Consider the following 17986-nt stretch of genomic DNA (forward strand, 5'->3'; position numbering starts at 1 on the left):
GGTCTTAATTTCTTTCAGTAATGTTGCAGAGTAGGAAGTGACCTTTAGGTTGACTGTGTGGAGTGAGAAGGAAAGGGAGTGACCTGGGATGGCATTTGGACTTTCAGGCGTCTGTCACACTGGCTGATGTGGCATTCCACCGTGGGAAACCAGGGTAGAGACTGCTAGGAGGAAACATTGCTGAGTTGAGTTGAGGCGTTTTCAGACTCAGTGCCTAGGAGACATTTGACTCAGAGGGTATTAATTAATAAGATATTTAATCCTCTTTTAAGATGGCATCACTGACTCGATGGACATGAGTTTGAGTGAACTCTGGGAGTTGGTGAAGGACAGGGAGGCCTGGCGTGTTGCAATTCATGGGGTCCCAGAGAATCGGACACGACTGAGCAACTGAACTGACTGACTGAACTGACTTCAGCAAAAGTGGATGTTTTGTATTAAACATGGCATTTCAAAACTGAGAGCTCTTTTCCAGGAGACTTCTTTGTCATCAAGAAAGAATGTTTGATATAGCTTTTGTATGGTGTATTTTATTGCATTTTTTGCATTGCATCTTTACCATATCAATAGGCTATTATATGTTTACCTCAAGCAATTAGAATCTCATTTAAAACAAAGAATGTTTTTAAATATTACCATAAGAAATAATCTTTCCTTTGAATTTTAACACAGAAGACAGTTAATGTTTTCCTACCTTTGGATAACATTGGCCCCGTTATACTCACCGTGTAATTTTCCTTTTAAGTATTCTGCAATTGATGGCACAAGTCAAGTACAGTATACTTTTCATCAAGCGTGGAAACGTCTTCCTTTTTCTGTCAGGCCCCCATCCCTCACACTGCCCTCTCCACATAACATCTGTGTTAAGTGCACACAACAGATGGACACTCAGCTCCTTGTCAGCTCTTTTAGGAGGTGGAGAGACTAAAACGACTGCTGTGATGACCTAGTGCTGTGCTACCTAGCAAAGGTTAATTTTGCATATTCACTGGTATATTATTTAATACTAGCAAGAACAACTTTTTGCATATTATTCTACACAACATTTATAAAAGGACAACTTTTTAATTATTCAATTTTTAAAACCAATCTATAATGACTGTCTTGAAGTAGAGGAGTAAAACTCAAGGTTTTTAAAAATCAAAGTAAAGTGAGTATACAGCATGAATTTACGGTGAAACAGAGTGCTAACAAATAAACAAAACCTAAACCAGGGCACTGTCCTGCCTTACTGCAGTCCTAATGAGTAGTGACTATATAGAACGAGAAACTGTCTACATCGGATGGATACTATTAATGACAGGACTTTTTTTTTTTTATTAAAATGGCAGGAGTACAAATAACTTGTATTAGTAAAATACAATAGTGTTCAGACTGTAATATCAACATGAAATCGAAGTCTAGGGACAGAAAAGGTAAGAGATTTCGGAGACTTTGAGGGAAATAAGGAAATATCACTAAACTTGTTACACTACATTATAGACAGCTGCCACAGGCAAAAATAAATAAATAAAATGGCAATTAAGTTGATTGCAGTATTTTAATATTTTAAAGGAAAACGTATGAAAAATACAGATTTTTAAAAAATAATCTTACATTCTTGACAGATATAGTATTACCTACCTTTCTAAAAATAGTAGGGGTAAACAATTGTAGAAAATGTATGCTAATTAACGGTACAACACTAAGGATTTAAAAACCCTGACACACGCCTACTATCCCGCTTTGGGGTCAGAGTATGGCCTGGAATTCGTGTCAGGTTGGCTCCAAAATGGAATATGGGGTCCCAGGCCAGGAGTGCTAAACTGCGCCTCTTTTGGCACAATTTGTCCAGCCATGAAAGCATAAATCACAAAGGAAAAAAAATCAGTTTTGTTAAAACACTTTGCCCTCTTTTTATAAGCTTCTTTATTTACTCCGGATAGTTAACACAACAGTCGTCAATAGTGAAGTAAGCAGATTTTACACTCACTATTACTGTATGGATAGAAAGGGCCATATACATTTTTGTGTTTATAAGTCATCTCAGATCACTGCGATATGGCACGGCACATGAAAACAGAGATTCAGAGGCACGACGTTAATAAATTCATTTAACATTATCAAGCATTCAAAAGATAAATGCAATCATATAGCAAAAAAAATCAGTTTGAAACTTTGACCTCTCCCAAGGATGTGAAGAATCTTTCCACGTGTCAGAAATCTCGATAGCAAAGATTCCTAAAGAGAGAAAAAATTATGTAGATTAATATTTTAACTCAACGATTTTATGATGTATTAAAAAAATGTATTCTAGTGTTACTTTGGCAATACTTGGGATTTTTCTCCCCTCAGCTTCTGTGAAGGAAGTCAGATATGATGTATTTTATCACCCAGTTTCCAGAAGCTGTGAACCATCTATGTCATGCAATAATATGGACTCAACAATAAAAAGGAAGGAACTACCGACTTTATATACCTGGATGGATCTCACGGACATTGCGCTAAGAGAGAAGAGTCACTCTCACAAAATTACATCCTGTGTGTGATTCCATTTACACAACACTCTCAAAAAGACAGTATTACAGAGACAGAGAAGAAAGTAGAGTTTGCTCGGGGATAGGGAGGAGGATGGGAGGATGTCCCCATGAAAGGGTATCATGAAGGAATGAGCTCCTTGGGGCTGATGGGACAATTCAGAACCTTGACTGCAGTGTTGTTCTATGTGTGGTATGTAAAAAAAAACCCAAAACTGCACACACACTAGCAAAAACTGAATAATGTGTATCAGCTAGTTAGCTATACCAGTGCCAATTCTGTGGTTTGTAAGACATGGCCACTGGGGAAGCTGGCGGAGGATATGTGGGACCCTCTATACTACTTTTGCATCTGCCTGTGAGACTAATCATTTCAAAATAAAGAGTAAAACAGAGCAAAACAAAACTGTTACAGCCACACAATGGAATACTATTCAGCAGTTAAAAGCAATATCCAGTAATATCTGATATATACAACCTGGATACATCTCTAATATATAAATCTAATATTTTACCCAGTGGCTGGGTAAAAGTCAGCCACTGCAGACTATATACCACATGATTCCATTTATATGGCAACCTGAAAAGACAACACTAAAGGAACAGGAAACAGACCAGCTGTTGGGAAAGTAAATTAAGCACATTAACTGTTGTCTAGATGATGCTGTTCAGTTGCTAAGTTGTGTTCAACTCTTTTGACCCCCATGGATTGTAACCTGCCAGGCTCCTCTGTTCATGAGATTTTCCCAGACGAGACTACTGGAGTGCACTGCCATTTCCTTCTCCAGGGGATCTTTCCGACCCAAGCAGGATTGAACCTGCGTCTCCTGCATTCACAGGTGGATTCTTTACTGCTGAGCCACCAGGGAAGCCCATGTCTAGATATTAGATGGTAGTCAAAAGGTACCATTTAAAACGAACAGCAAAAGCTTAAAAATTTTAAAAGGGATACTTTAAGGACACTATTAAAAGTATTAATAGAAAGGTAACCATTATAATAAGATCCAAAACTTCCTGAATATCAAAAGAAATGGTTACAAGCAAAGAAGGATAACCAAATAGAGAGAGAATTAGAGCAAATATAACATAGTAAACAGTTATCATAACATAATATGACAGAGTTGAGACCAAATTTAACAGTTATATCAATAATGTTAAGGAGCTTAACTCACCTATTAAAAAAAGAAAGAATTTCAAAACGGTTCATAAAGTCAAACTCAAATCCATACTATCTAAAGAGAGAAATTTAAAATGCAGAGATTCCAAAAAAGAGATGGACAAAGATTTACCAGGCAAGTGGACCCAATAAGGAAATAGGAGTTGTAACTCTAATACCAGACAAAGTAGACGTCAAGTCCTTCCTCCTTCCAAAAAAATTAAGTGCATCAGAAAATAACACTTTGTAAAAGCCACATTCACAGTGAAGATATGACAATTCAGAATATCTATGCAACAGATAAAACAGCAAACCACCTATATAAAACAAAATTTATAGGAGATATAAGAAGAAATAAAAACATACCAATAATAGGAAATTTAAAAATGCCATTCTTAGTAAAACAAGTCAAGTGAACAAAAATTAAATGACATTATAAAAGAACAAAGTAAAATTAAAAAGGTAAATCTTCTGGATATATTACACTATACTCTGATAAGAAAGAATATATCTTCTCAAGTGTACATGGACTGTTCACAAAACTTGAACATGTAGTAAAGTATAAAGAAAACATCAGTAGTTTCCATAAAATAGAAATATTACAAATAATATACACAATAACACTGAGAATTAAAAATGAAACCAAATCAAACAAAAAACTCTTCTCACTGAAAATTAAAAGATTTTCTATCAAATACATCTTGGGTAAAAATGAAAATACAAACAAAGATTAAAGAAATTCTTAAAAATAATGATCACAAAAACACTATATATCAGAATCTATGGGATATATTTAAAGCAGTAATCATAGAAAAATTCATAACCCTGAATATCTACATTGATAAAAGCTAAAGAATGGTAATAAATGAATTAAATTTCTAACTCAAAAACCTAGGGGGAAAAAATCAACAAAGTAAATGAAAAAATAGCACAAGGAAGGAACTAATATAAATAAAAACAGAAATTAATAAGCAGAGAAAGAAAATAGATTAAATCATTAAATCAAAATGCTGGTTCTTTGAAGCAATGAACTAAGTAAACAAACCACAGGCTAAGGTAATCAACAAACAAAAGGGAGAAGCACATATATACAAATAAGAAATGGCAACAGGGTACAACCACTGACACAGAGGAAATTTAAAAATTTGTAAGATACTGCATTGGTTACTTCCATGCAAATAAAGCTGAAAACCTAGAGTTAAAAGCCTGGGTAATTTTTAGACAAACACATATAGCTTAAAAAGACTAATTTCCAAAGAAGAAGTAGAAAAAGTTACCAAGGAAGTACACCCCACAAAAAAAGAGCCAAGGCTGTTCAGAAATCAGATAATCCCCAACTGTGTAACTTGTTTCAAACTACAGTAAACAAAAACTTCCAAATTATTTTTTTAGAAGCAGATACAACATTGATATCTAAACTTAATAGAAAAAGCACAAAGAGATAAGTACAGGTCAATATCAGTTACGAATATTGATATACAAATCTGAAATAAATAAAATATTACCAAACACTAAGAAAATAATAGACTATGACCAATTTCTCATTTATGTCAGAAATTCAAACATGGTTCAGTAGTTGAAAAATCAATTAATATATCCACATATTAATAATTCTAAAGAGAAAAACCATATCTTCATAGATGCTAAAAAAGTCCTTGACAAAAACACTGTTTCCTAATAAAAAAAATCTTAAAAAAAATAGGAATAAGTGGTATTTCCTTAATACCATAAAATATATAAACTTGAATCATAAAACTAGTATCTTAATTAACAGGAAAAAAAAAAAACAACAAAAAGAGGCATTCCCACTACAGGTCAGAATTAAAACAGGAATTCCACTTTTGCCACAACTATCTGTCATTATTCTGATGATACTAGCAAATGCTATTAACCAGAGAATATAATTCAAGAGATAAAAATAGGAAAAGAAGAAATAAATATCTCTTTCTGCAGATGACATGATAGTACACCTAGAAACCTCTATAGAATTAATAACGAAATTTAATGAAATAAAAGAATTTAGCAAGATAACATGCTAAAAAATTAACATGCAAAAGTAGCATCATTTGAAGATATAATATATGGAGGAAACTTCATTTATAATAGTAACAAAAAAGTAATAAAATATTCAGGAGTGAATTTTACAAGAAATATTCAAAATCTATATAAAGAAAAACTACAAGTAATTCCTTAAAGACACAAAGCAAAATTTGAACAATGGAAAGACATCTCTTCTTCTTGATCAGGGCATCTCAGCATAATAATGAAAAATGAAAGCAAATTGAAACAAATGAATCTACTGTTATTTTAAATGTACACCATCACCACAGTGAGGGTGAAAAAAATAATCCAAGTAATTTCTGAACACGGTATTTGACTATATGCCCTCAAGACTTTGGAAAGGTCATGTGTGGGACAGGAAGGAAGAATTGCAAATAGATTTTGAAATTTTTTCTAAGTTGGCCTGTTTATTGTAGTGACATAGATGAAGAAATCTTGAAAGTACTTTAGACTTTGGGATTGAGTGAAGGAATAACTCTGTTACCGTTGTTGAGTGAGTATTTTAATGTTGACCAGGCCTCTCATTGGAGGAAAAAGGGTGTAATACAAATACAGAAAGGAAGAAGGCGAGGGAGAAACCTATGAGGATGGTTCCAACTGGAGGTAATGGTTATTGTTTAAAAATGTCTGTGGCAGGGAGTGGGCGGGTGGGAGGAAGGCAAGAGAGAAAGACAGGGAGGAGAAAGTGCAGGAGTGTGAATGCGTGAGACAGCTCATACTGCCTCATGAATACAGAAAAAGCAAACGGAGTAAAATTTTTATAATGCAGTAGGGATAAAAGGCATACAGATGTTCTTTGCATTGTTTTATTTTTAATTTCTTGTCAGTTTGAAATTATTTCTAAATACAAATGTTTTTATAAAATTTCTGACATTTAGGAATATAGCTAAAATATTTCCCTTTGAAAAATTAGCCTATTACTTTCCTAGAGTATATGTATTTTTGGTGCTACAATAATTAGCCAATAGTTTGTTAATGAAAGTATATAAAAATGTATGTTACAGAAATTAAAGAAAATCAGATTTTTAAAATGTAATTTATGTAAACTTTAGATAAAACAGACATCTTTAACATATTTATATGACACTAATAATCAAAAATTTTTTTAAATGTCAACATATCCAATTATTTAATGATGTTTTAAATAGCACTATTAATGGTAGATGGTTACTGAGTTTTCTTACTCCCTCAAATATTCAGTGCTTATTGCTATTTGGTTCCCCAAAGAATGGATCCTTAAACCACTTACTCTTCTAATGATCGATCTAGGCCTCGGTCAGGAGATCGATGGTGAGTACGTTCTGGTGAGTGACATTTTGTATTTGGCTTTATTGTGGAACTCAAATGATAAGCATTACTTGAGTAATTCTGGCGGCGGAGTTCTTGCACAGCCCTCTCCCTAAAGCAAAATAGGGACACTTTAATCGAACTTTTATATCCAGCAACATTACTAACACTGTTGTAAAACTGCAGTTCAAATCATACTTTAAAATCTAATCACCATGAAATAACCAAAGTCTGTTGTTATCCCAGAAACAGTGCTTTCCAGGCTGCTGAACTTACCTTTCAAAGCGCTCCGTCCCTAGCTGTCTCTTTGTAATGTCCAAGTCAGCTTCCAGTTGCGTCACGACGTTCCTGAACTGGGCCACATCCCTACTCTGGATGGCCCTGTGTAGAGAATGTGAATGATGGTTGATTAAAGGTAGAATACCAAAGTATCCCTAGGGTACCTGAGACCATGTTGGCCATGGTTTCTCAGCTGAAGCCAAGCAACACTCTGGCTTTTACAGATGTATCGGTGCATCTAAAATACATCAATTTCACACAAATAAAATAAATTAAAATAAAATATGCCAATTTTAGATGCAGTAAATGTGCAAGGTAGTCTACTAAAAGCCCTTTAAGCTGTCTCTGCTGCTGCTGCTGCTAAGTCACTTCAGTCGTGTCTGACTCTGTGTGACCCCATAGACGGCAGCCCACCAGGCTCCCCCGTCCCTGGGATTCTCCAGGCAAGAGTACTGGAGTGGGGTGCCATTGCCTTCAGCCCCATTCAATTAGTTAAACTTCATTCTCCCTATTTTTAGATATGGTAATACTATTATCTACCTATATTATCAATTCACTGCAGATCATTTTTACAATTTACTTCACGGTATGATGTGCATATTCCAACGCATAAAACACTGGAATTCACTAACACCATGATGAATATGCAGTGGGTGCATATATGTATATCTAATTGACCAAATACCTTATATATGTGTGAAATGAAATTTGGTATATCCAACTGTTAAAGACAAAAAATCTCTTCAATTTAACAGGATCTTACGGCTAAACATTGCCTCCAAAACCCCGATAAACACACTACCATGAGGAAGATAATGACAGAGGTGACCGCTCTTGCCAGAACATTCTCTCCTCTCTGCTGGCTTTCAGGACTGCAATACGGACTGCTGGAGTCTAAACTCTAGAGACTAGGAACACAAGAGTTTGTCAAGCTTACTAGTTCTAGGTGACACTACTCACCAGCCAGTCTAAAACAGAGTGTACCCCCTTAAGGTGGGAGTTTTGGCATACTTCACTGAAGCAATTTCCACCTATGGCTTGAGGAAATGATCCTACAAAACTGGATCATTCTGAAGGTCCAGTCCAAAGCCCAGTTGCAGTGACTGAAAAGAGTGACTCAGTTACAGCTGCCACAACCTAAAAACAGTCTCTGAAGGAAACCAGCCCTGGTTTCACAGCCTGTGCTGTCAGGGGCTCCCACAAGTGGCCAATTCCTGAGACCATGATTCCTGTCCTTCCCCACGTCCCCTACTCAGACGGGAGGGCAGAGCTGAGGCTGGATGAAAAGGTGTTACAGGTGGGATGGATAAGAACAGAGGCTACGGGTCCCCATCAGGTTTTGTGACAGGTGGCAAAGGTGATAAAATATCTACTATGCAGGCAGGGGGGCTTCCCTGGTGGGTCAGATGGTAAAGAATCCTCTTTCAACGCAGGAGACTGGGGTTTGATCCCTGGGTTGGGAAGATCCCCTAAAGGGAATGGCAACCCACTCCAGTGTTCTTGCCTGGAGAATCCCATGGACAGAGGAGCCTGGTGGGCCGTAGTCCATGAAGTCCCAAAGAGTCAAGGCACGACTGAGCGACTAAGCACACGCAGCACACACACGCTCAGGCAGGCATTTCCATCTAATCCTCCAGTGGTGTAATAAGGTGCTAACAGTACTAGGAAGTCTTTTTTTTTTTTTTTAAGTCACAATCAGTGCTCTGGGGGAAGTCTCCAGCATTCAGTGAATGCAGTAGTGCTTCCAGGTACCCAGTACACAGGCAAATACCATGTGACAAATGAAAAGACTGGGTAGCAATACCAAGCAGGTCCATAAGTAGAAAAATCCCTCTGGTTTCAGAAGTGCTTTTTTTTTTTTCTAATCTGGTTATAATATTTCCCAAAGGCAATATGTTAGATCAGTAGATGTTCTATTACACCCAAAACTCCGTTGGAAAAAATCAACACAAAGAGGGTTACGTTTAAATTTAGATGCATTAGAGACACATAATAGAAATAGGTCCTAAATCTTAAGACAGGTCACAACATTTTGGGTCCTCAGTTTAATTAACAGCAAACTATGACATTAAATGGTCTAAATTCCAGCTTTAAAATTCCACTAATCTATAAAGTACCGAAAACTTAAGAAACTCGACTTAATGTTATCATACTGCTAATCAACTCACATTTTGTTTTCTGCCAAACAAAGGTGTTCTTTGAGAAGCTGAATTTCAGATTCTTTTTCCTGAAGTGCTATCTGAGACTGATATTCTTTGTCTCTATTGGCCACCAGCAAAGCTTCTAGATTCTGCATGGAGATTCTCTCATTTGTCATCTGACTCCTGAGGAGTTCTATTTCAGAACGAGCAGAATCCAACTCATTCTCCATCTGCACAATGATACGAAGATGTCTATACTTATTCCCACTTGTTCACTTAACTCATGTATTATCAGAGACTCATAAAATTTCTCTGTTATGAACTGACAACCACATTTAATTTCTAGATTTGAAATTGTGTCCTTCTTAGCAGATACACGCACACACACACAGTATCACTTCCCAAGTCTCTGATAGTATCAGAAGGTTCATTAATTTAAGAGTTATTAATCCCAAATGTCAAACAATTTCCATGTCCAGCTTTGATATTTCTTATAATATATTTTGGCAAATCTGACATGGTAGTATCTGTGACTACTGCTTTGTCCCGAGTTGGGTGAGTTACAAATGCCTAACTTCCTGATGGAATGCCATCATACTCCATGGTTAAGAAAGATAAGGAGTAATCACACATTCCCTCTCTTGTATGGTCCAATGGAACACTTCATTTTTTGACGGTTATCTTGAGCCTAAAATACATTCTATAGGCCAAATGCTTCTCCAGAAGGAGGGAAACCAGACATCACTATTTAGAAAAAAATATATTCTTTATCTCATAATACACATTATAATAAATTATATATATATTTTAAAATTTAATGTAAAACTCTGAGAAAAGAAAGTTTAATAAAAATGAATTATTAGCAGAGGGGCAGGCAGGTAGGGTAAAAACTTCTTAGACTAGATACAATTAAAAATGATGTCTGACCATAGCAAAAACAAACATATCTACAGTCATTATAAACAACCAAAATTTATGAGGAAAAAAACCAGATGAAAATAAACTCAGTAAATAGTTAATATCTTACTAATAAAAGGAATATGAACTAATTCATGAGAAATATGAACTAATGATATGAACAGAAAATTTACAAAATATAGCTAGCTAATTAGTAAACATAGAGAATAATATATCTTGTATTAATAATCAAAGAAACATAACTTAAAGCAAAATGGTATTTGTAATCCAGGATTTCTTCACCTTGACCCTACTGATCTTTTGTGCTGGGTAACTGTTTGGTATAGGGAGCTGCCCTGTGCCTTACAGGATGCTGAGCGGCATCCCTGGCCTCTACTTACTAGAAGTCTATAGCACCCCTCAACCCTGGTGTGACAATCAAAAATACCTCCAGACGTTGCTAAATATTCAGAGGGGAAAAACCTCTTTTGGTTGAACTGATGCTGCAGTTTATTAAATTGGCAAATGTCTTAATTCGTGTTGGTTAACATTAAAATAGGCAATGCTGGTGGGAATACAAAATGGAGCATCATTTTTTTGGCAGCAGCTTCATTGGGATGTAATTCACATACCATACAACTAGCCCATTTAAATGGTACAAGTCAATGGTTTTTAGTATATTGGGTTGACCAAAAAGTCTGTTTGAGTTTTTCTATAACACCTTATGGAAAAACTCAAACTTTTTGGCCAACAGAGTATTAATAGAGTTATGTGATCATACCGCATTCTCAGTTTATTGTTAGAACATTTTCATTATCCCAAAATGGAACCCAGTACACATTAGCAGTCACTCCCTTACCTCTGCCCCAGCACTAGCCCTAGGCAATAACTCATCTGTTTTCTATGATCTGCTTTATTTTGAACATTTCACATAAATGGAAACATACTCTGTGTGTGTGTGTGTGTGTGGTCTTACATGACTGACTTCCTTCACTTAGTGTAATGTTTTCAAGAGTTCTCCATGTTTTAGCAGCTATCAATCCTTCATTACTACTACTGCCAAATAATATTGCCTTGCATAGATGCAGGAATATTAGAGTTATTTACACTTCTTAGCAATTATGAAGAATGCTGCTAAGGACAATTGTGCATCCGTTTTTACATGGAACTTCTTACAGAAGCCAACAAGACACACCGTTCTCAAATGCATCATACCTCCTAACAAGCAGTAGGCTAACAAAATAAGGAGTTCAACACAGGGTGATAATAACAGGAATGTAAACATAGCCAAAATGTTGATATTTCAATTATACTATGCAACTGTAACGTACATCCTTTTAGGATTCAGGTCCCATCTATTTCTTCAGATGCATCTCAGTCACTTGTGCATGCTACACTGGCCACTGCAAATGACTTACTGCTCACTCCAGAGTTTATTTATACCTCCATACCACTGCCTAAGCTATTCCCTCATTCCTTTTGAGTTCAGTAGTACACCCTAGTGAACTCCTCCTCTCTGACACCCACAGGTCAATGGGAATTTCCTCTCTGAAACCTTGAGTATTTCTTATTAGTATCACATTCACCCCCAAATTATTTGTATGTCAATACCAGGAGGTCTTTGAGGGAGGGGGACTGTACCTTTTGAGCATTATATTCACATGGTAAGCATGATGGCAGGCATCAGGCACATGGTAGATAAAATCAAGTGAATTACAGTTGAAAAGAACTCAGCCAAATAGTAAATTTAGCTTAAAACAATATCATTACAATTATAATTTAGCTAGATAAACCTCAACCTCGAGGTTCTTCGCTGACTGGTATGTCAGTGTGCTTTATCATTCCTTTAACTAAAAGTAAATGCAGAGCACACAAAGGAAGAGTCTCTGTTATGGTCTTGAATGGTTTGGAACACAACAGAAATTAATATCCTGGACTTTAAACATAAAATCTAAAGTTGAAAGACATACTTTGGCTGTAGCATTTTATTTAAAAAAAAAGTTTGTTTTTATAAAATTACAAAAATTTTACACTGGTAGCATTATTAAAAGAACCATTTAAAAATGTATGACATACCATTTCTATCTCTTGATCTTTAGCAACCAGCTGTCGATTAAGAAGTTCTTTGCTGGAGTCAAGTTTAATGCAAAGTTCCCTTGTGGAAGACAAATCTGCAAGGGCAGACACTTTTTCAAACTGAACCTTCTGAAGCTCCTCTTCCATCTTTACAACAGACTTGTGTAAAGTAGCAATCTGGGACTTGTAAGACCGTTCTGCATTTAAGTGCTGCAAGGACAGATTATATATTTTTTAACGTGGGAAAAACCCACAACACGGAAAACAAAGCAAGACAAATCTTTTAATGACGGTACTTTTAGATTACAAGGAATTCTCTCTCTCTCTCTTTGTTTTTTGCCTTGCCAAACAGCATGTGGGATCTTAATTCCCCAACCTGGGATCACACCCGTACCTCCGGCAGTGGAAGCATGTAGCCCTAACCATGGGACAGGGAATGGTCAAGGACATTCCATGAAATGGTAAAGGAAGGAAGTCCCTATAAAGAACTTTAGTTGATGTAGACGGTAAGAGTATGTACAAAACATTCTGCGAAAGATAAATTCCAGTTTCAAATTTTCATATACAAAATCCATGAGTAAAGTGGTCAGCTGGTCATTCTTTTTAATGTACTGAGAAACCAACTTACAAGTCTCAGCCCCAAAGCTAGTCGACATATATATATATATCTTTGTAGTTCTGTCTATATTTGCCACAGTTACAATTATTCTATAATGTAAATATTGTTGCTATTAAAGATAAAACATTAGCCACTGTTTTATTCACTATGCCTACTTTTCCATTCTTGAATGACATGCTGATATGGATCATCATATCATAAAATGAGGACTGATAACTCTCTAACACTTACTAATACCTCTGAGGGAAATAGACTGGGTAACTATAAATTAAGGATATATCCATATTATAGAAAATAAGAGCATGTTTTAAACACTGTAATATGAGATTTGAGTTATATAAATGCTTTCAAATATTCAAGATAATTTCCTCCCCCCTCCTTTTTTTTTTCAGCAAAAGTTCTTATGTAAGTGCACTGCCACCTACAGAGAAGTATTTGCTATTATATGAGGCTAAGAGAACTAAGAGGCAAGTAAAGAAACTTTTCCGCTTTTATAAGTGTTTTCACAAGTACAACACACAAAAAATTGCTCCTGGAATAAGTTATTTAGCCAAAATTCACTCCTCTCTTTCTCCTTCCCTTCCTCCCTCACTCATACAATTACTCACACATTCTTCAAACAAACTTCTATCCATCCATCCACCCGACTCAGCCACCTGTCCATCCATTCCATACATACTTCTTATGCATATTCTATGGTCCAACGATGTGCCTAGATGCATAGCCAATGGTAATGGTCTTTGTTCTCATGAGGCTTCCAGACTATGGGGGGATCATGGTCAATAAAATAATCATAAAGATGAATATGTAGATACAGATTAGGCAAACATTTCTAGAGAAAAAAACTGTAACACAGGGAAGCGACCTAGACTGAGAGGATCGGGGAAGTCAAGAAAGCCTTCTCTGAGTCAATGACACTTGAACTGAGATCTGAAAAGCAAATGGATACACAATGTGTGAGGGGAAGGTGGCTTTTCAAATTGGAGGATGCCAAGTGTGAAGCAAGAGCAGAGAGAAGGCTCCTATGTCTCGAGCTCAGAGACCACGGCAAAGAGTGAAAAGAGACACAGGTGAAAACACACACAAATTACAAAACAGAGCCTGGTAACCCAGGTATCAATAAAATTTAGGTCTTTACTTCCACTGAAAGATCTTACAGAGGAGGTTATGTGATCAGTTTTATGTTTTGAAAAGAATATATGGAATGTTTCAGGTTCTAGTAAAATTGCTGATTAAGCTAAGAGGAAAATCTTCTGGATAAAATAGAATAAAAAATTATTTTTGCAATTTATAGCTGAACTTGTAGGTAAGAAAGAGAAATTTTCACATGCCAAAAACAAAGAAAATGAGTCAAGGTCAGCTGGTAACAAATGTGCCAAAGCTGGGGGCAAAGTTTGAGCCCGTGAAAGTGAAAAGTTCTTAATGATCACCCTGATGGTTCATTGTTCAGTTGGGAAGTCGTGGCCGACTCTGCAACCCCATGGACTATAGCACACCAGGCTTCCCTGTCCTTTATCATCTCCTGGAGTTTGCTCAGATTCATGTCCATTAAGTCGGTGATGCTATCTAACCATCTCATCTTCCGCCACCCTCTTCTCCTTTTGCCTTCAACCTTTCCAAGCATCAGGGTCTTTTCCAATGAGTCAGCTCTTTGCATTAGGTGGCCAAAGTATTGGACCTTCAGCCTCAGTCCTTCCAATGAATATTCAGGATTGATTGCCTTGAGGATTGACTGGTTTGATCTCCTTGCAGTCCAAGGGACTCTCAAGAGTCTTCTCCAGCACAATTTGAAAGCATCAATTCTTTAGCACTCAGCCTTCTTTATGGTCCACATCTCATCCATACATGACTATGGGAAAAACCATAGCTTTGATTATTCAGAGCTTTGTTGGAAAAGTGATGTCTTTGCTTTTTAATGTGCTGTCTAGATTTGGTCATAGCTTTTCTTCCAAGGAGCAAGCATCTTTGAATTTCATGGCTGCAGTCACTGTCAACAGTGATTTTGGAACCAAATAAAATAAAATCTGCCACTATTTCCATTTTTTCCCACTCTATTTGTCATGAAGTGATGGGACTGGATGCCATGATCTCAGTTTTTTGAAAGTTGAGTTTTAAGTCAGCTTTTTCACTCTCCTCTTTCACCCTCATTAAGAAACTCTTTAGTTTGGAACACCTTGGACTGGGCATTTAAAAGAGAATCTGGAAGGGTCACATCTTAGGGGTGAGGCTAAACTAGTCTTACAGGAAAGGCTACTTAAGATCTGCCCTACCAAAGCTTAAAAACAATCTTGAAAGTATTAGTTAATATTCAAGTAATTTAAGAGCCTGCCAAAACAAATTCAACACTCCCTAAAGGAAGACAACAACATCTAATATTCAACAAAGTAAAATCCACAACGTCCAGCATTCAGTTTAAATATATATATATATGAGACATGTATATATATATATATATATATATATATATATGAGACATGAGATATAGGAAGTGATCCACAAGCATCAAAATTAGTTGATGTAGACAGATGCACAATGAAAAAAGATTATATTAGCAGACAAGGGCCTTAAAACAGCTATTATCTAGACAAGAGGGATTAACAGGGTCTGAATTACCCTGTTGCCAAAAACAACTAGAAAAATGAACAAAATATAGGAGGGAAAATCTGTTTTCAGACAACAGATGAAAGGTGGCACAGAACTATGATCGCTGGGAAGGAAAACAAATAGGGCAAACCAGACACCCCACGTCCAAGGTTAGGAGCGGCAGCTGTGCTTTGCTGGACCAGCCATGTGGAGATACCCCATGTCCAAGGTCAGTGAAACCCCAGTAAGACAGTAAGTGCTGGAGAGGCTGTGAGGAGATACCCCACATCCAAGGGCAAAGGAGAAGCTCCAGCAAGATGGTAGGAGGGACGAATTTGTGTTTAGAATCAAACCCCATTCCCGCCAGAGACACTCAGAGGGATCAAACCAACCTTGTGTGCACCAGGACCCAGGGACCCCACAGAAACTGAGACAGAACTGAGCATCTCCTGTGGAGGTACAAGTCAGCAGTGGTCTGCTGCAGGGACAGGGGCTCTGGGTGCAGAAGACTTGGGTATGTCATAAGCCCTCTTGGAGGAGGTCACCATTATCCCCACCACAGAGCTGCTAGAACTTACACAGGACTGGGAAACAGACTCTTGGAGGGCACAAACAGAACCTTGTGCACACCAGTACACAGGAGAAAGGAGCAGTGACCCCACAGAGGACTGTCCCGGACTAGCTTGTGGGTGTCTGGGAGTCTCTGGTGGAGGCATGGGTCAGTGGTGGCCTGCTGCAGGGTTGGGGGCACTGAGTGTAGCAGTACATGCATGGGATCTTTTGAGGGAGGGCACCATTATCTTCATTAACTCCACCATAGTTTCAGTTCACTTCAGTTCAGTCGCTCAGTTGTGTCCGACTCTTTGCGACCCCATGAATCACAGCACGCCAGGCCTCCCTGTCCATCACCAACTCCCGGAGTTCACTCAAACTCAAGTCCATCCAGTTGGTGATGCCATCCAGCCATCTCATCCTCTGTCATCCCCTTTTCCTCCTGCTCCCAATCCCTCCCAGCATCAGAGTCTTTTCCAATGAGTCAACTCTTCGCATGAGGCGGCCAAAGTACTGGAGTTTCAGCTTTAGCATCATTCCTTCCAAAGAACAGCCAGGGCTGATCTCTGTTAGAATGGACTGGTTGGATCTCCTTGCAGGCTGAGGGACTCTCAGGAGTCTTCTCCAACACCATAGTTCAAAAGCATCAATTCTTCAGCGCTCAGCTTTTTTCAGTCCAACTCTCACATCCATACATGACCACTGGAAAAACCATAGCCTTGACTAGACGGACCTTTGTTGGCAAAGTAATGTCTCTGCTTTTTAATATGCTATCTAGGTTGGTCATAACTTTTCTTCCAAGGAGTAAGCGTTTTTGAATTTCATGGCTGCAATCACCATCTGCAGTGATTTTGGAGCGCAAAAAATAAAGTCTGACGCTGTTTCCACTGTTTCCCTGTCTATTTGCCATGAAGTGATGGGACCAGATGCCATGATCTTCATTTTCTGAATGTTGAGCTTTAAGCCAACTGTTTCACTCTCCTCTTTCACTTTCATCAAGAGGCTTTTTAGTTCCTCTTCACTTTCTGCCATAAGGGTGATGTCATCTGTGTATCTGAGGTTATTGAATATTTCTCATGGCAATCTTGATTCCAGCTTGTGCTTCATCCAGCCCAGCATTTCAAATGATGTACTCTGCATATAAGTTAAATAAGCAGGGTGACAATATACAGCCTTGACGTACTCCTTTTCCTATTTGGAACCAGTCTGTTGTTCTATGTCCAGTTCTCACTGTAGCTTCCTGACCTGCATATAGGTTTCTCAAGAGGCAGGTCAGGTGGTCTAGTATTCCCATCTCTTTCAGAATTTTCCACAGTTTATTGAGATCCACACAGTCAAACGCTTTTGCATAGTCAGTAAAGCAGAAATAGATGTTTTTCTGGTACTCTCTTGCTTTTTCAATGATCCAGCAGATGTTGGCAATTTGATCTCTGGTTCCTCTGCCTTTTCTAAAACCAGCTTGAACATCTGGAAGTTCACAGTTCACATATTGCTGAAGCCTGGCTTGGAGAATTAGGGGCATTACTTTACTAGCATGTGAGATGAGTACAATTGAGCGGTAGTTTGAGCATTCTTTGGCATTGCCTTTCTTTGGGATTGGAATGAAAACTGACCTTTTCCAGTCCTGTGACCACTGCTGAGTTTTCCAAATTTGCTGGCATATTGAATGCAGCACTTTCACAGCATCACCTTTCAGGATTTGAAATAGTTCAACTGGAATTCCATCACCTCCACTAGCTTTGTTCGTAGTGATGCTTCCTAAGGCCCACTTGACTTCACATTCCAGGATGTCTGGCTCTAGGTCAGTGATCACACCATC

The 17986-nt window shown here is 37.6% G+C and overlaps 1 protein-coding gene across 6 annotated transcripts in view; it reads right to left on the minus strand.

Annotated features, from left to right (window-relative positions):
- Positions 1–1889: 1889 nt before the first annotated feature.
- Positions 1890–17986, minus strand: part of TSGA10 (testis specific 10) — a 93129-nt gene continuing 77032 nt past the window's right edge. For 5 of the 6 annotated variants that reach the window (XM_027554674.1, XM_027554671.1, XM_027554672.1 and 2 more), the window contains 5 exons: positions 12414–12623; positions 9468–9670; positions 7297–7401; positions 6983–7132; positions 1890–2220 (listed from right to left, as the gene is read on the minus strand). In XM_027554674.1, the coding sequence (XP_027410475.1) occupies positions 2196–2220; positions 6983–7132; positions 7297–7401; positions 9468–9670; positions 12414–12623 (693 nt within the window). In that variant the 3' untranslated portion in view covers positions 1890–2195. Of the gene's footprint in view, positions 2221–6982; positions 7133–7296; positions 7402–9467; positions 9671–12413; positions 12624–17986 lie in introns of those variants that run through there. The other variant, XM_027554673.1, reaches the window with a different exon arrangement.

The sequence above is a fragment of the Bos indicus x Bos taurus genome, chromosome 11 (assembly GCF_003369695.1).
Source record: "Bos indicus x Bos taurus breed Angus x Brahman F1 hybrid chromosome 11, Bos_hybrid_MaternalHap_v2.0, whole genome shotgun sequence".
Taxonomy (NCBI): domain Eukaryota; kingdom Metazoa; phylum Chordata; class Mammalia; order Artiodactyla; family Bovidae; genus Bos; species Bos indicus x Bos taurus.